General features: G+C 34.7%; 1 protein-coding gene across 1 annotated transcript in view; it reads left to right on the top strand.

Annotated features, from left to right (window-relative positions):
• Positions 1-21962, top strand: part of LOC114337494 (LIM/homeobox protein Lhx9-like) — a 144539-nt gene that overhangs the window by 76137 nt on the left and 46440 nt on the right. The window contains exon 4 of the mRNA XM_050661386.1: positions 1202-1407. Coding sequence (XP_050517343.1) covers positions 1202-1407 — 206 coding nt within the window. The remainder of the gene's footprint in view (positions 1-1201; positions 1408-21962) is intronic.

Here is a 21962-nt window from a genome sequence, read left to right as displayed (position 1 = left end):
ATTATGTGTTCTTGCTTCAGAGTCCAGCTTTCAAGTCCATATCCTAGTAGATAAGACATACTTTTGTTGTAATAAAACAATAAAACAGCACTTCTTCCTCTTCTTCTTCTGCTTATATTAGGCTTCTTGAACTGCTCTTAACCGATTTTGAGCTTGTATTCGTAGCTGTGATGTTGACTGCCAGCTATCTCTCCACCTTTTAAAGGGCCTTCCTATTGATCTCTTGCCTGTTGCCTTTGATCTCTGGCTATACGGGTTATTCTCTCACTTCACTGTGCCTTCTTGTCACATGCTGATTCCACTCTCGTCTTCTCTGTCTTCCCTACCATACTACTATGTCTTGTATGTTACAAAGATCTCTTATTCTGCCGTTCGGTATTCTGTCTCTCAGTGTTTTCCCAGTAATTGACCTCAACGTTGTCATTTCTAATGTTCTCAGTATCCTCTCGATTTCTGCTGTGTCACATCTTGTTGTTATCTCGTTCATCAAGAGATTAAATCCCAACGTTTAAGATGGGCTAGCCATGCCCAGAGACTCCCTAATAACCGCCTTACCAAGTTAATCTGGTAGCAAACCTCACCAGGGTCATTAGGACGTCCATGAATGCAATGGAGAGATAACATGGTTACATTTAGGAGCAATGGGGTACCCTCTGACTCAAATATCATAGACGACCGTTCGAGATGGAAGCGGGTACCAGTCAGGTAAACCCTTCCCACCTGGGTTGTAGCGCTGCGAGAAGAAGATGAAGGAAAATAATATGACAAAATCATTTTCGCAACCCATGAAAGTATTTCAAGTAATTTTTAGCCAATTCTCTTGATTTTAGCCACGCACCCCGAATATTCTCCTTCGGAGTAAAGGGTTAATAAACACTCTGCAGATATTTTTAATAAAGTTATGGTTTGCCCCGAAAAGAAACTTTTGTTTTGAATTTTTTTTGTACTGAACTAATGAATTACAAAAATTTTGTGCAAAACTCTATGCAAAAAGTATGTTTTTTGGACCAGATGTGTTGGACCTTTTCTACAGTCGTCGTCCAATTTTTATACCTATCTATAGAAATAATACACGTTTATTCTACAACTCCAATTAGTTAAATAATAGGCTCTTTTACGATTGTCCGTAGGTTTCAGTCGATAGTTTTTCGTCCAAATTTCTTAAAAACGTATTAATAAATTCACTATTTTTGTTTTTTAGGCCGCATTACGAAATACTAGACTTCTGTGATCCCCACGATCCCATGGACGTCATGTATAATGGCGGAGGATCTCCCGGGTACTATCCAGCGAGCACCCCACCACAACATACCAAAGGAAGACCAAGGAAGAAAAGAATAATCACCGAAGACGAAACGTCCTGCGGAGAAATGCCTGTAACTATGAGAATGGCAGCTGCAACTCTAGGTAAGTCTTTTGCTATAGGTATATATTATATTATCTGTACGTGTGCTTCAATTCCACCATGGTCATATCCAAATTTGACATAAAAGTTGTAGTAGTTAGTTTTTTTATTATTTTCTATCATAGTGTTAATGGTAAAATTATGTTTTCTTTAATCACCTTTTTCATTTTCCTCATTTCATCATTTTCTATTATAGGAATATAACCAAAGCAGATTTTTCTTCTTTGATCATTAGCTATTTCCTTAGTTCCTATGTTACTTAGGTTTTATTGTTGCATGTCAAGTTAAGTTAAACGATAGACGCTCTTTCTTGTTTTGATTGTTTAAGAGAACCGACGCACTGTTATATTCTCTGTTAGTGATAACCACTAGATACCAAGTGATGAAAAGTACCGCACATCTCTCTGGCTTTTAGTCTTGAAAAACGCTTTTTTAGTCTTGTATCTTCTCTCAGTGATAACGACTGCTCAAATAGAAACAGCATAGTGAAAAAATACCGCTAATCCGTTATAGACACAAACTACTAATCCTTTTTTTTTGGTACAAAAACACGACAGTGGCTCAAGGAATTCGTTAGCGACATTGTGACTACAGTTAGGTATGCTATACCCCCAGAATTCAAAAGAACAAAAATTATCGCAATCTAGAAGTTTGGCAAAGACAACAAGCTGCCTGAAAGTTACCGGCCTATCGCCTTACTCAGTTGCTGCTATAAAATACTAGAACGACTCTTATATAATAGAATATGTAACACCATTGAAGACGCTGTACCAATTGAGCAAGCTGGATTTAGAAGAGGACGAAGCTGCTGTGACCAAGTGCTGTCCTTAACTACATTCATCGAAGCTGGCTTTGAAAGATGTGAAAAATCTGCCAAACATTTATAGACCTTACGGCTGCCTATGACACTGTGTGGAGAGAGGGCCTTATTTATAATTTGTTGAAAATCATACCCTGTCTCAAAACTTGTCAGCAGATAAACAAATCTACTAACTAACAGACTGTTTCAGGTATATATAAATGAGGCACGGAGTAACGTTAGAAAACTTAACAACGGCTTACCTCAAGGCTGAGTGCTAGCTCCTTTATTATTTAACCTTTATACGGCAGATATACCTGAAACAAAATCGAGAAAATTCGCTTATGCAGACGACCTGGCCATTGGCTTCCAAGATAATAGTAAGGAAGCTGGAGAACGAGCTCTACACGAGGACCTAACTACACTAAGTAACTACTTTAAGAACTGGCGCTTACGTCCTAACACAAGCAAAACTGAAACCTGTTTCTTTCACCTGTCGAGTCAACTTGCGGGCGATACTCTCAATGTAACTCTAAATGATGCACCTATCAAACATAACAACAACCCCAAATATCTAGGCGTCACACTTGATAGAACACTCACCTTCAAAAGCCATCTTACAAACACAGTCGGTAAACTGAGAACAAGAAACAATATAATAGCAAAACTTGCTGGAACAACTTGGGGTGCTTCTGCAGATACTCTTCGGAGCTCTGCTCTAGCTTTGGTTTTTTCAGTGGTAGAATATTGTGCACCAGTATGGCTAAATAGTTAACATACAAACAAAATCGATGTCCAACTTAATCAAACCATGAGAATAATCACTGGAACAATAAAATCAACCCCAGTGAGATGGCTGCCTACTTTGAGCAATATTTCTCCACCAGATCTACGCCGTACAGCAGCATTAGTGAGAGAGTACCAGAAAATTGTAGCCAACATACAATTACCAATCCATCAAGACATACTAGACATGATATACAAAGGCAATGGTCCAGAAGATGGATGCCAACAATAGCAGCAGACTATATTCAGATATCCACCCCAACCCAGGGTTTCATCAAATCGGGGCTGCCCCGGTACACCTGGGCCAGGCTTAATCACATAACATTCAAAGACATGGTAAATGTGCTGACTCTCTGTTCAAATGGGGTCGTGCGGAAAGTCCACAGTGAGATTGCGGATCACCTAGACAGACCATAAGTCATTGTGCTTCAGACTGCCTAAATCGTACCTACCGTGGAAACCTCCAGGACTTTATGGAATGCTCCCCAGCAGTGCCGGATTAACCATTAGGCAAAGTAGGCAGTTGCCTAGGGGCCTCGGCCCCAAAGAGGGCCTCGCGGGGACCAAAACGAAAAAATTTTGAAAGATTTAAATATCGCGCAATACCATAAAAGTTATGGTGGACGTATAAAGCTACATTACAATGCATACTTTTGTTTTTTGTTCACATATAAAGTATATGCTGTGGGAATACATCGCTAATGAATGCCCTTTGGTAGAAGGACCAGTACTACAGATGGAAACAAAAATCGAAAGTGAGCAAAAAAACACAAGAAAAGTCAGGAGAAAGAAAAGATCCTTAATCAAAATCCAAAACAGAAGCAAAACTTATTTAAACTCAGTTCCACACGGAAATCCATAGCTAATGAAGCAGCCACCAATGAAAATGCACGTGATAGATTAGAAATAAATGAAGGAAACATAGCTTCCCTAACTGAAGAAGATGAAAAAACATGTAACGACAGTTCTATTCCAGTTCAAGAAGTTAAAGAACCAGAAACCGAAACTAAGTTAAAAATTTAAGTTGAAGATAAATTGCGTCCTAAATTCGGAAAACGGCATAGGATTACGGAATATAGTAACTAAAGAAGTAAGGACATTTTGGATTGAGAAAGGTCTTCAGAATGTAAAAACCTTGATGGAAGTGTTTCAGCGTCAAAAAGAAATTTTGAAGGCATTATAAGCTTTTTATACAATCTATGGTTTTCCGAAAAATAATTAGTGGAACAAAAATTAAAAGAGATTGGCTGACGTATTTTCCCTCAAATAGAATATCGTATTTTGGGTTTGTTCAGTCTGTATACAACTTTTTTTCATCCTCTACCCACCTTTGGGAAGTTATGATCAAATGCTTAAATGAAACTCCACTAAGCGATCTCATTCGCCACGATCTAGTCCTTATAAGAACAAGCGGCACATGGCATAAGACCTTTGCCTAAAGGTTAAAACGCTTTCAAATCTGCTCTTCATATTCTTGCTTAAGACACTGATCAGCAAGCTGAAAAAGTTCATGAGGCTAAGTATGTCAAAAAAAGAAACATTCATAATGACTGAGTTTTGGGTAACAATTTTAGAACGCATCAACGCTGTCAGTAAATCATTGCAGAAAGAAGAGATTGAATTTCAAACTGCAGTTCAGCTTCTAAATTCACTTTTGGATTTCTTAAAATTCCAAAAAGATAATTTTGCTTATTACGAGCAGAGGGCCTGCGACCTGCAATACTCTGAATATTCTCTACTATACTCTAATTACTGAGCTGAGTCGTCGGTTGACAGTGTACGGGTCAATGAACTCAGTATTTGGTCTTTTGTGTTTTTCCAAAATTGAGTGATACTCAAATAAAGGAGTGTGCTTCAAAACTACATGAAAACTATCCTGATGATATTGAATCTGAACTTGAAAATGAACTAGAACAGTTCAAATATTTTATAGCCCAGCTTCAAACTTGCAGGGAAAACAATTTATTCCTGCTTCACAGTCATTTTAGGTTATTTCGCAACAGGCGAACGGACATTTTCAAAAATAAAAGTTATTAAAAACGGAGAAACCTAGGTTTCTTAAGGGGCCTCATAGCTTGGGTTGCCTAGGGGCCTCAGGATTCTTAATTCAGCACTGCCCCCAGAAGCAAATAAATGGCTATGTAAATTGGACATTAATATTGAGGTTCATTCATTATATTTTAGTGTTTGAATAATATATTATATTTGTGTATTTATCATACTGTGAAAACTAATCCGCTAAAGACAATTAAACCTCATAAGAAAAACAACGACGTGTGAATACCTCGAATGAAGACCTGCTATGCGATATCCGAAGCTTACTTATCTGATACTGAGTCTCGTATTGAACCACTGCGTGTGAAACCTGCATATGTGACAATTATCGATGCACCAGTGAAATAACAGTTTTATGAACTTATTATGTTTATGAATTTCATTATGCTGTTTACATTTAATTATCTATTCCAATTCATTTGAACCACACCCTATAATACAGTCCACAAACTCAGAAATATATTCAGCAGGGAAATGACAAGCTCTGGATGAAGAATTTTAGAAAGTCGGTATATTATACAGGATGTAATATGTAATTATTTTATAAAATAAATATGAAGTGGTATAACATTGAACCGGATCATTATTATAATGTTTACTAATTGGACCTACGTTCGAAATAATTGCTCCGGTACCAGTTCAAGTAATATTACCAAATCGGAACAAACGAAACCTTCCAATTATTCGACGAAATCATGTGTTAATACAAATACTACAAATAATAAAAAGAACGGACCTTTATTCAAGACAAGGTGTACAATAATTATATTTATTCAGAAATGCATACGAGCGCCGGGTTGAAGAACTCTTCAACTATGGCGGGTGTAGGGTTGAAGTCTCTCACGCCTGCAAGGACCTGAAGTGCGGGAGGAGTTTGCTAACAACCCCCAGAGACGTGCTCGAGTGCTGGGGCATTGATCACAAATATCACTCAGCTATAATTATTTGAACTATCTAAATGTATGGATTTGAATCAATTGATGAATATAAGTTTGTTGAACAAAATTTGCATAAAGCATTCCAAATTATAATTAAAACTTAATTGTCTTTAAGGAGGTATAATTAGAAATTTTGAATTTTTTATTATTGTAAATAAAAGTACAGAACTTAAAGAATACTCTCTGAAAATTTCAGATTGATCGAAGTAAAATTAATCGAGATACAGCATGTTGAACATCCCTACCTTCGACTCGCTTTGCCGCGGTTTCACGCCAGCACGCTTGAGCGTAGTGAGAAACGGTCAACAGCTGTTCTAATTTCCGTTTAAAAATTACTCCGCGATTCAAGAACATATTCCGGTGTGCATCACTCTACGATTTAACAGACAAAAATGAGCCCGTTCACATAAGAGGCGCTTAACGTGCGTTTTGATAACGCGCGGTTACAACTACATACATTTTACTTGAGACCGTTCACATGCTAACGCGCGTTTTAATGACCTAAAAGGTTGCATAGAAAAGTACTCCGAATACCCTGGCTAGCGATGTATACCAACGAAGCTATGTTAAATAGAGCAAATGTTCTTAGAGGAGACCGGTACAGAATCCTTCATCTTATTATGAAAGGTAAAATCGAGGGTCACAGAGGAATTGGAAGGAAACAGAGATGTCATGGCCCAAGAACATTCGCGATTGGACAGGAATATGCATTCCGAACAACTGTTGGTCAAGAAATGGCAGGATTGGATAACTATGATTTAAGAAAAAAACATGAAATCCTTTATAAAAGGTATATTTGTTAAAATCCCTATACAGGGCTACATCATAAAACAAACAGAACTAGTTTTCAATCGGTTGACCGATCATCATCAGTGTTTCTTGAATCATACATGCTAACCACCAAAGTAAAAATATTAGGGTAAAAACCCTTTAAAATTAATCCGTCATAGGAACATATAAAATTGATGTGACTTTACATATGGATGTACAAAATATCCAATGTTTCACGCTCTAGATACCATTGAGCTAAATATGACTTGTTCACATCATGGCTGTGTAGAAGCAAGTGCTTACTTAACAGAAACTTAACAAATATACCTTTAATAAAGGATTTCATGGTTTTTTGTAATAAATGGTATACAGCCAACTTCAGGAAATTTTTTCCTCGTGTATTTTTATGATTTAAGACTCCTAAAATATCTGTATTTTAACCAAGTAGCCTAAAAATCAATCGGAGATGCCTACAAATCAATATTTCAAAGACAAAGTGGATGACAGTTGGAAAGATAAATGTAGATCAAGGCGTGATTTCTCTTGATTGAGAGGAGATAGAACGGGTAAACCATTTTAAATACCTTGGCAGCTGGTTAAATGTAAATTGTGACTCTAATGAAGAGATAATAACCAGGATAGAAATATCACGTAAGGCTTTTATGACCTGGAAACCAGTTTTATGTAACAGAAACCTGTCGATGAGTATTCGCAAGAAGGTCCTGAAATGTTATGTGTGGTCTATCCCATTGTATAGTTGTGAGACATGGACGTTAAAAACCACAATGCTAAACAAATTAGAAGCATTCGAATTGTGGTGCTATCGTCGAATCCTAAAGATATGGGATTACACTTCCAATGAAGATGTTCTTCAAATGATGAATTCAGAATGTCTGCCCATAAGCATCATAAAGAGGAGAAAAACAGAATATTTCGGCCATATAATTCGAGGACCTTAATACCATCTGCTTCGCCTTATAATACAAGGAAAAGTGGAGGGAAAGAGATGGATTGGTCGAAAGAAACTTTAATGGTTGCGTAATATTAGACAATGGTGTGGTTCCACGGTAGAAGAATTATGTCGCGCAGCACCCGATAGAGAGAGATTTCAGGAATTTGTAAACATGATGACGGCCAACGTCTGAATACGGACACGGCACCTAAAGAAGAAGAACCAAGTAGCACGTGTCCAAACTGAAGACGATTACATCAAGAAACTACACATGCAACGTGAAATAAGTATGATAAAATTATGTACGGTATGCGGCGAAATAAACAGTACGGAAAATTCGTATGCCTCAAATTTGTATGTATGTCAGGCGCCGAAACGTACTGAGTGGTTTCCGAACGTCCTTATACCTAACGTATGTGAATGTCGTGATAATGTTAGGTGCTTCAGAATGGTTCTCAGTTTTGCAGGAAAAATACCTTATGGTGGAGTACCTACTATTTTCAGTCATACGGAAAAGGTCACGAAAACGGTACAAGCTTAAAATCAACAATGATGTCGGCAGGACGGAACAACCTCTCACACTACCGGGGAGTCTCTTCGAATACTGCGCGATCATTTTGGGACTTGCCACTCACCAGAACTAACACCACCAGATGCGTACATATGGGGAATGCTGAAGGAGTCAGACAGATCCACCGTCTGCCATTTCGGAATTGCGGAATACAATTAAAGATTTTTTCGTGCCAGAGGCAGTGGTGGATCTAGTAATTTGCCTTGGGAAGGGAAATTTGCCTTAGGGGGAACTTTCAATGAAAAACCAAACAAAAGACTTAAGAAGATAAACTCAGATTACATAAAAGACTAAGTAATAACTTATAGACATTAGGTTCCCTTAATTTTCCTAACTAGTGTGTTTATTGGGTTGAATTTGTCTTTCTGTGGTTTCAGTTTCATGTCAGCTAGTATATTTTTATGTTTGAACAATTTTTGTTCTTTAATTTTGGACTTTGTTAGGGGGGGGGGGAAATTTCCTCATTTTCCCTCCCCGTAGATCCGCCACTGGTCAGCGGACGTCTTTAACATCTATTTTGTCGGGAACGTGCGTCGTCGTGAATAATGTTTGCAAGGCTATATCATTTCAGTACTGTTTATTTTGCTGCATGCTGTATTATCTCCAAATCTTTTTAATTTATTTGCCGACGTAATATTTAAGGAATTCTTGGATGGCAAACCAAAATGAATAAAAATTGATGAAAAAATAATTACTCAATTAAAGCTTATAATTATTTTATTTTGTTTATTAAAAACATATCTTCATAATGGTGCAAATATAATAGTGGGACTTTTACTTTAATGTAAAATAAAAATGACTGCTAATGTTACAAGATAAAGCCCTTAAATATGGTATTGAATAAGCTCTGTATTATCCCCCTGTCATTTGAAATAAATCATTGTATGTATTTGCATTTGCTTTGCAAAGCGCAAAATATGCTTAGAATTTTCCACTTCTGAGCTTGTGTTTACCCCGTATTCATTGATTGTGGGACAATAAAAAAATTTGAGTATTTATTTCAGTCTCTATTTACATTCATTTTTGCGAAGGGCGAAATACTAGGGTGTAGCAAATTGGTATTTGTAACAGCCTTATGTTTCTTTCGAAAAACAAAAGAATAATATGGTGGGTATTTCAAGCAATGTACAGTTTATAATGTAACAATAAAACTATCGGTTCGTTTATACCATTATTTATTTACAACTTTACATATCGAATTTATTTTAATAACTAAACTTAATTTACAAAATCGCGTGTTAGGTACTAAGAAGTATACAAGGCAAAATTCTACGTGACAGAATAAGAAGTGAATACATCAGACTAAACTGCGGAATATAGGACATCTGTAGATGGGTCAGACAGAGACAGAGACGAAGATATTAGAACAAACATATAAAAATAATGGGGGACAGCAGACTTGTTACAAGCGCAAAAACGAATAACCTAGTAGGTAAAAGAAAGACCACAGAGTAGACCACCAAAATGATGGCAAGAATGCTGGACCTCATCGTCTGGGGAAGACTTGTTGTCAAATGGGTTTGTGGCTTTTAGTATCTCTAGTTGCTTACTTCATCCAGGGACAAAACAGGGAAATTAAATACACTCGATGTCATATAAATGTTATAAATATTTTTTTATTTATCCAATATAAAATAATTATAAAATTTAAAAATTATACTAAAATTTAATTCTGTTGCAACTATTTCTTATCTAATAAATTAAGCTTTAATTCTGATATCTCCTTTGTTTTAACAAAAATTTTATTTAAATAATTCGTTAGACTATTTTTACAAAAAATACTAAAATTTACTTTTCTCCTTTGGAAATTGATTACTTAATTCTTCTTTAAATTTTGGAATGACTAAATTATGCTATAGAACAGCTCAATACAAAAATAAACAAATATGGTGTGGATATAAAACAAACTCTCTCCGTTTCACAAAAATTCTGACTAACCTTTTGTTTCTTCTTTACTTCTTGTTCCTGGATTGCGTAGTCTTCGATTCTCCCACACGTGCTCCTAGGATGTAGCGAAAAGTCCTTCTCATCCAAACTGCTTCAACAACAAACAAACAACGGGACTCGCTCGAAATCTTTGTTCAGTTTTCTCTCTGATCGATATCTTGTGCAAATTGATACCCACCGGCTACTCGTTCTAGACAGAAAACAGGAATCTCCTCGGACACAACGAAAAGTAACTTCTCAACTCGGTCAACGATTTCGTTTCACCACGATTCTGCTCGTAAAGGCCAATTTCACCACTTTACACCGACTTCTCACATTTTAAAAACTGGACTGTACTCTCCAGATATTCATTACACAGTGACCATTTTTTCTCTCCTCAAAATCAGACTCAACACTTTCATCCCTTCCATCCATCTTTCTCCGCCAATCACAAACATCCTCTATACCCACTACATCCATATTTTCATTTCTTAAGAACCCATTTATTTTGTATACAACTTTTCCATTTTGTTAAATTCTAGGAGATACCAAATTACTCAGAGCCGTGCTGTACATATTTTCAATGTGATGCAAGTCTTCGAAATGCCGCCCCTTAAATATTATTAAACTTAACTTTTATATTTAGTAAATTAAAGTACACAAAATGACCGAAAACTTTTATTTTAAAAACAAAATATAGGTACTTTAAAGTTAATGAAATATGTAGGTAAGTAACATTAAAAAAATTATAATTTTACCCTTCTGCCTTTAATTTTGGTAAATTCGTCAATCAGATTTTTCTACCTAATCTTTTAGTTTCGTCTGTCTTAGGGCTTCGTAAATAGTTTTTAATAATTTTTAATTTTGAAAAACTTCTTTCTCACTAGCTACCAAGACTTTATTGTGTTCTTTGTGTTACAATTACATTTGGGTATAAAGAAATTAAATGTTTCATGGTAAAGGTATTTGAAATTGAAAGTATTAAATTAAGAATTATACTTACAATAATTTTCTAGTGTTTTATTATCTATTTCTTTCAGTTTAAAAATATCATAAAAATTTATTACTTATGAGTATCTAGAAGGGAAAATCGATCAATCAAAGCATTAACGTAAATGTCTAAAATATAGATGAACAATTTTAAAGGACACCGTACACATCTTATGGAAAATATAATGTCACTCAAATGAAATAAAATTTACATGAATAGGGCTTTTCATCGATTGTCATTTGTTTCGAGCTTCTGTCATGTGTCACATAATATTAATATATCTACGTCATACGTCTTTGGTTTGTATCTTGGTATATACCAATAACGTATGACGTAGATATATTAATATTATGTGACACATGACAGAAGCACGAAACAAATGACTGTGAATGAAAAGTCCTCTGGATTCGTCCCGAAATTTCAATCATGTGATACCAATGCGTTAACTCTAAAATTTGCTTAATTAGGGCGTTAATTGTAATTAAAATATATCGAAATCGCATTTTGAAGTCCATAAAACTGGCATTCATAAATAATATTAGTCTAGCGGCTATTGAAAACAGTCTATTCATTCACCATTAGATTAAGCCGATTAGAGGCGGTACAACTAACCAAATTATGCCAACTTTATTATCAATGATAATAGGATAAAATAAGAGTAAGCCTCTGCCTTAATCCCTCAGAAAGATTTATGGAGTAAGCGAATTACAAAATCTTTTTTCTCTTTGACACACGTAAATTCCCATTTGATTTTAGATTTATTTTTATCAATTTACGCTCTTATTATTCAAAATACAGAGTTGGCGCAATGATAAGAAATTATTGTAAATTCGGGACGAATCTATTCATGGTAAATTTTATTTCATTTGGGTGAAATTATATTTTCCATAAGATGTGTGCGGTGTCCTTTAGCTTCATCTGTTAAAAGCTCGGCCACAGATTTTTCATAATCAAATAAATGATTTTTTCACCTGGCTGGAATATCATTTTCAGCTGGAAATTCGGAACTTATATTAAGATTTTCTCCAATTTCACTAAATTTTCATTTGGTCATTAGCCATATATCTATTATTGTCTGTAACATTTCATTTTTTCTATTGTTTCTGACATTTTATTTTTACAAAATTTGACATTTTTTTTACTGATTATGCCGCCTCTCTTGTGATGCCGCCTGATGCGACTGCTTCGCCGCATCATAGCACGGCACGGCCCTGAAATTACTTTCCGTTGTTTCGAAATGCTAAACAAAAAGCCTTATATTCTAAACTCAATAAATTTGTTTACTGCCTATCCTTCTAAGAAACATTTTTAAAACGTCATTGTTCATTCCAAAGCGAAATAAATGTACTTTCTAATTTTACCGCATAATTGTATGTCCGTTCAGAGAACCACTAACAAATCACTTAACGACTTCACTTTCCGCGAAAACACTCTTTACTAACTAAATTATATTATTTACAATTTTTGGTCATATACAGGGCGATGAAAATCTATGATCTCGTGGTCTCTGATATAAATTTATTTTCTAAATTTTTCCCATAAAAATTATACAACAATATTTATATAGAAATGTAGTGCAAAAAATACACTTAGGGGAGCAGGGGGCTAGTTGTAACAATTTTCATGTAATCAAATATATCTTGACAGCGATTTTCCCAGTTATCATTAATTAAACACTAAACGCTAGTTTAACTCTTTCTGAATAAAATTGAACTAAAGAAAAGTTAAAAAGACTGGTATTTTTTAATCAACTAGGATTTTACCAAAAAAAGTGTATTGTTACAACTTACCCCGCGCTTGGGGCTAGTTGTAACATCTAATAGGGCAGGTTGTAACAGTAGGAATATTCGAATTTTTTGGTGTATTTCGAAGAAAATGCCAACGTTGGTCCTGTTGAAAGATGTTGCTTGACTTAATAACGTGGCTTTCGGTGTTCTTAAATATAATTGTAGATTTCTACGCATAAAATTTTGGACCCAATCTGGACCAACTGTATAATTTTGATACCAAGAAGAAGGAAGTTGCTTAGCACTGAGTTTCACGGCACATTGGTAAGCCAGTTTTCGCATCTTTATTGGAATTAGTCCAAAATATATTTCGGCTCACTTCAGGAATTTAGTAAGATTCAGCGCAAGTTGTAACATGTTACAACAAGCCCCAACGTTTTGTTACAACAAACCCCGTAGCACACTTTTGTATATTTATTAAAATAACTGTAAAAATAACTTCCTAATCGTAAAATTGTTAAGCAACATCAAAGTATAACTAAATTTAGAAAAGAAACGAACACCGAAAGTTTCATTTAAGTTTAAAACAACAACGATAACCAAAATCTTATGAGTGTCAAATTTTATATTACCTCATCCAAATGAAGCACGTGCACAAGACTACTATTTGCAACTATCGGAGGATGACTGGCTAGACGGTCTCATTTGCAGGGCGATAAGAGAATAAGATTGAGTCAGCTAAATTAGTTAAAAACGTTCAAATAACCTATGAAAAAGCCATGTTACTACTTACCCCTGTTACAACAAGCCCCTTGTTCCCCTACTCACGAGTCATCAGAATTATCCGACGTTGGCGATCACCATTGAGAAGGCTTCTCGATCTTCTGCAATATGGAATAATTGTCCTGCATTTGACATCGGAGTCCATTCAAGAATGTTTCTTAACCAAGAAACTCTATTTTGCCTCCAATAATCAGTTGTAGAATTTCACATCGATTTTCCCTCACCATAGGTTAATCATTATTATATGATCCATGTCTTATCCAGTTTGTTCATTATGACAGTTCTCAAACATAGGCGTAATTCGAGGGTGGCAAGGGGTAGCAGCTGCCACCCCAAAGTTTTGTATCCTCCTATTTTGCCACCCCAAAGATTGACCCGTAAAACCTGAAATAAGTCACGAACGGCACAATTGAGATACTACGTAGTTTTAGGACAGACCAATACTTCGACAAGCTGTTTGATTACTGCTCTAAAATTACTGAAAAATGTGGGTTTCGTCCAGCGGAGCTCCCAAGGAGAGGAAAAATCCCAGCTAAACTTGGCGGAGGCTCTAAAGCTCCATTTTAAACGGTTAAAGAGCACCTAAAAGCTACCGTTTTTTTCCCACTCCTTGACACTTTGGAACAGGAAATTGAAAATAGGCTGCAGGAAAACAATTTGGATGTACTTAACCACCTGAGCCAATTGTTGGGAAGACATGAAGTAGTGGAGGAAAGCATCAAGTTTGTTTCAAAATACTATTCTGTGGATGAGGAGGTACTTTTCTGCGAAATGAAAATTTTTCATAACATGAAAGAAATGAGAAACAAAACAGTAGAAGAAAAATCGTCAGTTATTGTGGAAAAGGCTCTAAAAAATGTCTTGCCCATGACGTTTGAAATATTCAGGATATTTTTCACTACACCACTAAACTCAGCTGGGTGTGAAAGGACCTTTTCATGTCTGAGAAGATTAAAAACCTACACCAGAAACGGTAGCGATCAGGAAAGAATGTCTGCATTGGGGCTTTTAGCCATTGGAAAATCCAAGTCCATATTGAAAGTGTCATTGATGTATTTAATATCCGGAAAAAAAGACTTCATTTAAGTTAGATTTGAATCCATCACCTCTAAAACACACATTGTTTCTCTTATCTTACTAAATTACTATTGTAAATAAAAGCCTATTAAAGATTTGAATTATTGTATTGAATTTATAAGATTTAGACCTGTATCCAGTAGAATCCTAGGTTGATACACAAGGTTGGGGCAGATGTAAAAAATCGAAAATCAGGATGTGTATAGCCAGTATGGATAGTTATAAAGAAATTGTGTATTGCGGACTTCATTAAGTTGGAGGGTCCGAGAAGTTAGCCACATTAGATTTTCATAGAACGTTGAATTGAAGTTTGACAGTGTTGCCATGTGATTATAATGTATATAATGTATAATATATTGCATATTTCAAATATACAGAGAAAGCTTCAAAAACTACCTTTTTACATTATTCTATGGATTTTGATATTTTTTAATTCATGTAAAACACGAACGAATAAATATTTGTTGTTTGTTTTGATATTCATTGCAGTTTATTACTAGAATTTTTTTTGTGGCAATTGCCCTGATAGATTTCTGGAGAGATTTGGCAATAGAGTCAGAACGTTTAAATTTGCGTTTGCCAGATTGCACAGTTGTTCCGCAGATATACATTTTATGACTTTCTTTTTATTATATTATTATAAATATTTCTTTGTATTATTTTATTATTTGGAATGAATGTACCTGAATACTGAAATGCCCTTAGTTACTGAAAAGTGTTCACTTCGTCAGTACGCTATTTTTGTGTTTATTTTGTATTTTTTTACATATTAAAATGCCTACAACTATTGTAGCACGTGAAAGACTTATAGTCCTTTTATCCGTATAAATATAACTTCCATTTTAGAGAAATTATTTTTCCTAATAGTACTGTGGACTTGTATATCTGTATTTTCAGTTGCATATATTCTGGAGCCTGTTATCACAGCTTTTTAATATTTCTGTGGACTTGTTTGTATATCTGTGTTTTCAGTTGCATATATTCTGGAGTCTGTTATTATTTATATTATATTTAATATTTCTGTCTTTAATCAATGTTAAGTAAAATCTTAAAGCAGCAGAATTTTACTTATTTTACACTTTTTAACTTTATTATTGATACTAAAATCTTGTTATGTCGACATAATTAGAGAAATTTAAAAATTTTTCTCGTTATTTTATCTACATAGTTAATGTTTTCCATGTTAATAAATAAATTAATAAAAATATATCACATGTTCTTTTCCGATTTATTTTAAGAACACATGGCAACACTGTCACGCCTTCATTTCCTTATATCTGTAGCTAACTTCTCGGACCCTCCAATTTAATGTTGCCCTAAATTGCTTTAAACCCTTCTCTTTTGCATCAAAATTTACAAAATTTACCCCCCAAAGCACCCGGCAGGTTTTGCCACCCCAATGAAATTCGTGAAATGACGCCTATGTTCTCAAATAAATGTCATTTTGTGAGCTATTTCAACTTATACTCAATTTACTTGAATCTCTTCATCTCGATGTGAGTTATGGCTAAAAAACTAAAAAATTGGTTTTGTTTGAGTTTATTTTGATACCCATTTTCTTTCCTACTTCGTTACCAGTGGCGTAACTAACGCCAATGCAACCAATGCGGTGCATTTGGGCGCAGGCCTTAGGGGGCGCAAAAAACTGATATTCTGGAAAAATTTTAGAAAAAAAATATGTTGAAGCAAAACTCCCTGTAGCTTCCCGAAAATAACAAATGTAAAAAAAATATTCGTGGTATTTTATTCCCTTCACTCACTTCCGTTCAGTCACAACAAAATGTTGGTGACTCTTTTGTTTACTATTATCGTCATCTTATCTCCTCGGCGCGACGATGCACATATGTGTTTATGGCTTTCTCATCACAACTGCTTTTGTTTATTTATCGTTGTTAGCTACAAATATATTCAGGTAAAATATTTTATTATTATTTTAGTAACTAGGACAACGTGTCCCTGTCATGTGTTAGTTCTTGTTGTAGGATCGTACGGTTCAGTAGCTTTATTTGTTACATAAAAATACAAAACTGAGTTCCGAAGTGGTGTTGAGTTCCGAAAAAGGAAAAAACAAGAAGATGAAAAAGTGAAAAAACTACCAAAGATTGACATGTTTTTAAAAAAACAGGATTTTGCTGATACTTCTAAAAGTCAATCAGGTGACGATGGTGTTGGTGAGAGTGAATGTGAGCGTGGGGACAAAATATCCACAATAGAAGAGATCGTCGCATTGCATTTTCTTGCCGATAACCAAAATTCAGAAGTCCACCAAAACATGAGTAAATCTGCTGATTTAAATATTACATATATAGTTCCTTCTACATCAGCAACTGGCATAAGTAGTACAGTACAAGAAAATACTGATGACATAAGTATAATCTGCAATGTAGAGAATACAGACATAGCTTTTTTTTCAGAAGATATGAATAAAGATGAACTGAAATCTGGTATTTTGAACTCCGAACCATGTAGACCTCAAGGGCATTCCCTAAAGACATTTAAACAAATAGATCTTTTTCAAAAGACTATTATTTTCTTCGAAACAAAAATTGGTCAAAAAATTGAGCTTTTTTGGCTTTGCTACTCTCCGTCTTTAAATGGAGTGTATTGTGAACCATGTTGGTTGTTCGCTAACAGACTTGATAAAAACTTTAACAATGCATGGACTACGGGGAAAATCAATAATTGGAGAAATCTGTCAACAAAAATTAAAGACCACGAATTGAGTAAGTGCCATATTAATGCATGTATCGCTTAGGAATGAGAAAAAATAATAGAGATATCAAAATGCTTTTTTATGACAAAGAAGAAAAACTGGTTAAAGTAATAAAGAGGATTTTTGATGTTATCATAACAATATCAACCTGTAATCTAGCTTTCAGAGGACATCGGTCTGAAAACATAAAAAATGTTCAAAGTGAGTCAGGAAATTTTCTGAATATTATTGATCTCCTTTCTAGATATGACCCTATTTTAAAGAATCACCTGGAAAACGAAGATAGTAGGGTAAAATACTTAAGCCCTTCAATTCAGGGTCTCTAGTAGTCCCAATCACTGCAGCAGTAGAGCTATGTTTTTATTTTCACGGTTCAATGCTCATGCAAATTTTCAAAACAATTGGTACAGTTCTTTTTATTTTAGAAATTAAAAAATAGTATGTGAATTTCGTACTTTTACACTAAGATAGCCCCTTAATTTTATTTTCAATTAATTTTTTGAATAATAACTTTTTAATAATTAACTTTAAAATTACTGTTATATTTCTTTGTATAATCTTTCTCTGGAGAAATGTCGTTGTTAGTTTCGTTGAAGGTTGGGGTTGATAATAAGTCTGGGAATAGGGGCGCACGAGGAATACTTGCATTGGGGCGCAGGTCAGACTAGTTACGCCACTGTTCGTTACAAGATCAAGCAGAATTTGGAGATGTTCAATATTTTCTGACAGCATTACTGTATCTTCTGTGTATCTAATGACATTAAATTATACTTACAAATACACGATATCAAGGATTTGATTCGAATGGTAGGTATACATAGAATTTTTGAGCATAGTAATGTATTTGTTACAACAAGGACATCCTGCCCCTGAACTTCGTCCGTTCCTCACCGAATAAAACCCACGATTTTATTTCGTTTTATACGAAAAACGAGTCTTCAGCAGAGCAGGGACCAAGAAACAAGGGCCTATCAAGCGGCATGTATCGAATCGGTATCGGGGCCGTTATTTATGGTTTCACTTAAACGGTGGGTGGCCCGGTACGAGTCCCGATGACAGATGAAAAGTATCCCGAGATCAAGGATTGGATAACCGGAATCCGGTAGCCGGTAGCCAATTGGGCGGACGCGACGCGATGGCCGGCATTAAATATTTACATTCCTCTGGAGGAGACCTATCGTCTACGAATTTACCAACGGCTAGATACTTTTTTATTGAAAAACCGCAGAGAGGAGATGACACCTGCCTGAGACTGAGAACAGATAGTCGCGTCGTTAGGAGCTGTGAGAACAATAAAAAATGGGACTGGAAACTTGTCGATACATTATGGTTCATTTGCATAATGTCGGTCTCAGCGCCTGAGAATAGAGAGATTCTTTGTATATTACCAGTAGACATAAAAACACTACCACTTTAACAAATTACTGGTTTTTATGCAACAAAGAACTTACAAATTGTTTGCGATAAATGGTAAAACAATTTTGCAGTTTACTTTTAACATATAAAACAATCTGCGATGTTAAAAAACCTTAGTTCTAAAAAGTCTAATATTTTTTAGATCTACATGTCAAATTTTAGTGCAATACGGCCATTAGTACCTATATTTTCGACAGCTGCATAAAGTTGACGTGTTTGAAAAATGAAGCATATGAAGAAAAACTATGTTCAATCTCTCAGATAATATTGAGTTGAATAAAGTTGAATAATTAAAGTTGAACAGTTGAAGGTAAAGAGTTTAAGTCGAAGAGAGTTGAAGTTGAAGAGTTGAAATTGAAGAGTTGAAGTTGAAGAGTTGAAGTTGAAGAGTTGAAGTTGAAGAGTTGAAGTTGCAAAGTTGAAGAGTTAAAGTTTAAGTTGAAGAATTGAAGTTAAAGAGTTGAAGGAACCCTCCGGATGAGACCTATCGTCTACGAACATCAAAAAATGGATCTGGAAACTTGTCGATACATTATGGTTCATTTGCATAATGTCGGTCTCAGCGCCTGAGAATAGAGAGATTCTTTGTATATTACAAGTAGACATAAAAACACTACCACTTTAACAAATTACTGGTTTTTATGAAACAAAGAACTTACAAATTGTTTGCAATAAATGGTAAAACAATTTTGCAGTTTATTTTTAACATCTCAGTTGAATAGTTGAAGTTGAAGGGTTGAATTTGAAGGGTTAAAGTTGAAGGGTTGAAATTGAAGAGTTGAAGTTAAAGAGCTGAAGTTGAAGAGTTGATGTTGAGGAGCCGAAGAGTTGAAGTTGAAGAGTTGAAGTTGAACAGTTGAAGTTAAAGAGTTGTAGTTGAAGAGTTAATAATATGCTCAAAAAAATACAGTTAATGTAACATGATTAAATAATGGCCAATATAAATTTGAAAAAGTAGAACACTTTAAATATCTTGAGGTCTCAGTTAATGGAAGTAACGATAAAAGCATACAAAGAATCCTGACAGGAAGCAGAACTTCCTGGAAATACAACAACTTCCTTAGAGATAAGAAGCTTACTCAGAATACTAAACTGAACATTTACAGAGCAGCAATTAGACCAGTAATCATATATGTTGCTGAAGTAATGTGCCTGACACAAAAAGATGAAGAAAGATTGAAGATCATAGAGAGAAACATTATTCGGAGTATAGCAGGCCCACTAAACTTAGGTAATAATGAATTTTGAAAACTGATGAACTACGAAGTAAGAGCACTTTTGAAAGAAGAAGATATCGTCAGATTAATCAAGGCACAGAGAACAAAATGAATGGGACATATAGATAGCAGCAATACAGAAGCAGTTATTAATAAAATCAGCAAATGGAGACCAGTATCAAGTATAGAGATGTATCAAGTCAAACTAGTTTGATTTTATTCAACAAACTTGACTTGACTTGAAAACCAAACTTTTTTTGTAAAAAAGTTTGACTTGACTTGATTTCGATATCTTTAGGTTTGACTTGAAATCAAACTTCTTCAAACAGTTTGAAGTTTGAATATCATATTGCGCAACGTGTTTATTTCCAATTCTAATTGAGAGCGTACCTACTGACTTTTGTTTTAACTTATTTGGATAGGCTGAATCTGTACTCTGCTACTCCGCAAATTAGTTTGTAGTTCGTATTAAGAAGTATGTGCTTGGCTTATTTATTACGTTCGTTTTGAAGTGTGTGCTTTGTGAAATAATATCTGAACTTAGAGAAAAAAATCTGTAGTTGAAGTAGAATTAATTAAGAAAAATAAATATACTGATTTATTTGATATTGCGGCAGGTGATTTTAAAACAGTGAAAATTGAAAAGTACATACTTGTATTATGTAAAAATAAAGAACAGTTGTTCTGAAGCTATTTTCTTGTGGCATTTTTACAATTTTAGCTATTTAGAATGGGAAATAAGCCACAATATTATTAAAAAATGATTTTTATTAACGTTTCGACGCCCAAATCGGGTGCCGTTGTCATAAATAAAGAACAGTGTTATAAAATGACAATTAGTGTTAGTGAACTAATTCTTTAAGACGACATTGCAAAGTCGCAAAAAAATCATTAAACCTAGTCTATCAAAAATATAATATTTTGTTGTTCCTTCATAAATTTTTGTTAAAGGGGCCGTTCAAGTATCGTAAATACTAACACAATTTTACAACCTTTTTATCCCATCTGTACCTTTTCATCTTTTGTTGTGAAGAACGGTCCAGCTATTTATTGCCAACATGTGTTACTGTGCTTGATTTTAAAAGACAAATTTTAAGATTTTTGAAGTTATACTTCTTTACGGGCGTAATGACGGTGAAATTTTATATGGGAAAACCTAGCGACCGGGCGCATGCGCATTATAACTTTGTTCTGATTGGATGTTCAAATGACATGACAAAAATTATCCAATATGGCAGCTGTGGCACAGCTGTGGGACTGTGCATGGTTTGGTTATAATGTATGCTTGTTGCGTTTTAAAATTTGTAGGAAGAGAAACAACAAACAAAAAGTTAGTTAATGGTTATACTGCCTTTTTAAATAGTTTTCATATTATATTTTTGGACTTATTTACATAGAAGAGATGATTGTTGCATGCCAATGTGAAAGCTCATCAAACTGTGCCTAGTATGAGTGCCGCAGATCTCGCTTATTCAAAGCTAAAGAATCTTTCACTGGTAAGTGTTTTATAAATAGTTGGATCAAATTTTGTTATGATATTTGAACATAGCCACTTTGCACGACGCAAGTGATTGCGAAATTTATTAGTCGTTATACGGGCTCCGATACCTACCTTGAACCTACCAAAATACAAAACAAAATACCAGTAGTATGTTATACTTTTATTTACATAATTTGATTACCATCAAAATTTCTATCAATATTCACCTAATATATTGTCTTCTTACTCTATGTTTTGTTGTATTTTTTCAATTCTAAATCATTTCAATTCAAAATCAAAATAATTTGATTTACATAAGTTAAAAATGTCAAAAGGTTAATCTGTTTAGTTAGAC

The sequence above is a fragment of the Diabrotica virgifera genome, chromosome 9, assembly GCF_917563875.1.
Source record: "Diabrotica virgifera virgifera chromosome 9, PGI_DIABVI_V3a".
Classification (NCBI taxonomy): domain Eukaryota; kingdom Metazoa; phylum Arthropoda; class Insecta; order Coleoptera; family Chrysomelidae; genus Diabrotica; species Diabrotica virgifera.
This window is presented reverse-complemented; position numbering and strand designations above follow the sequence as displayed.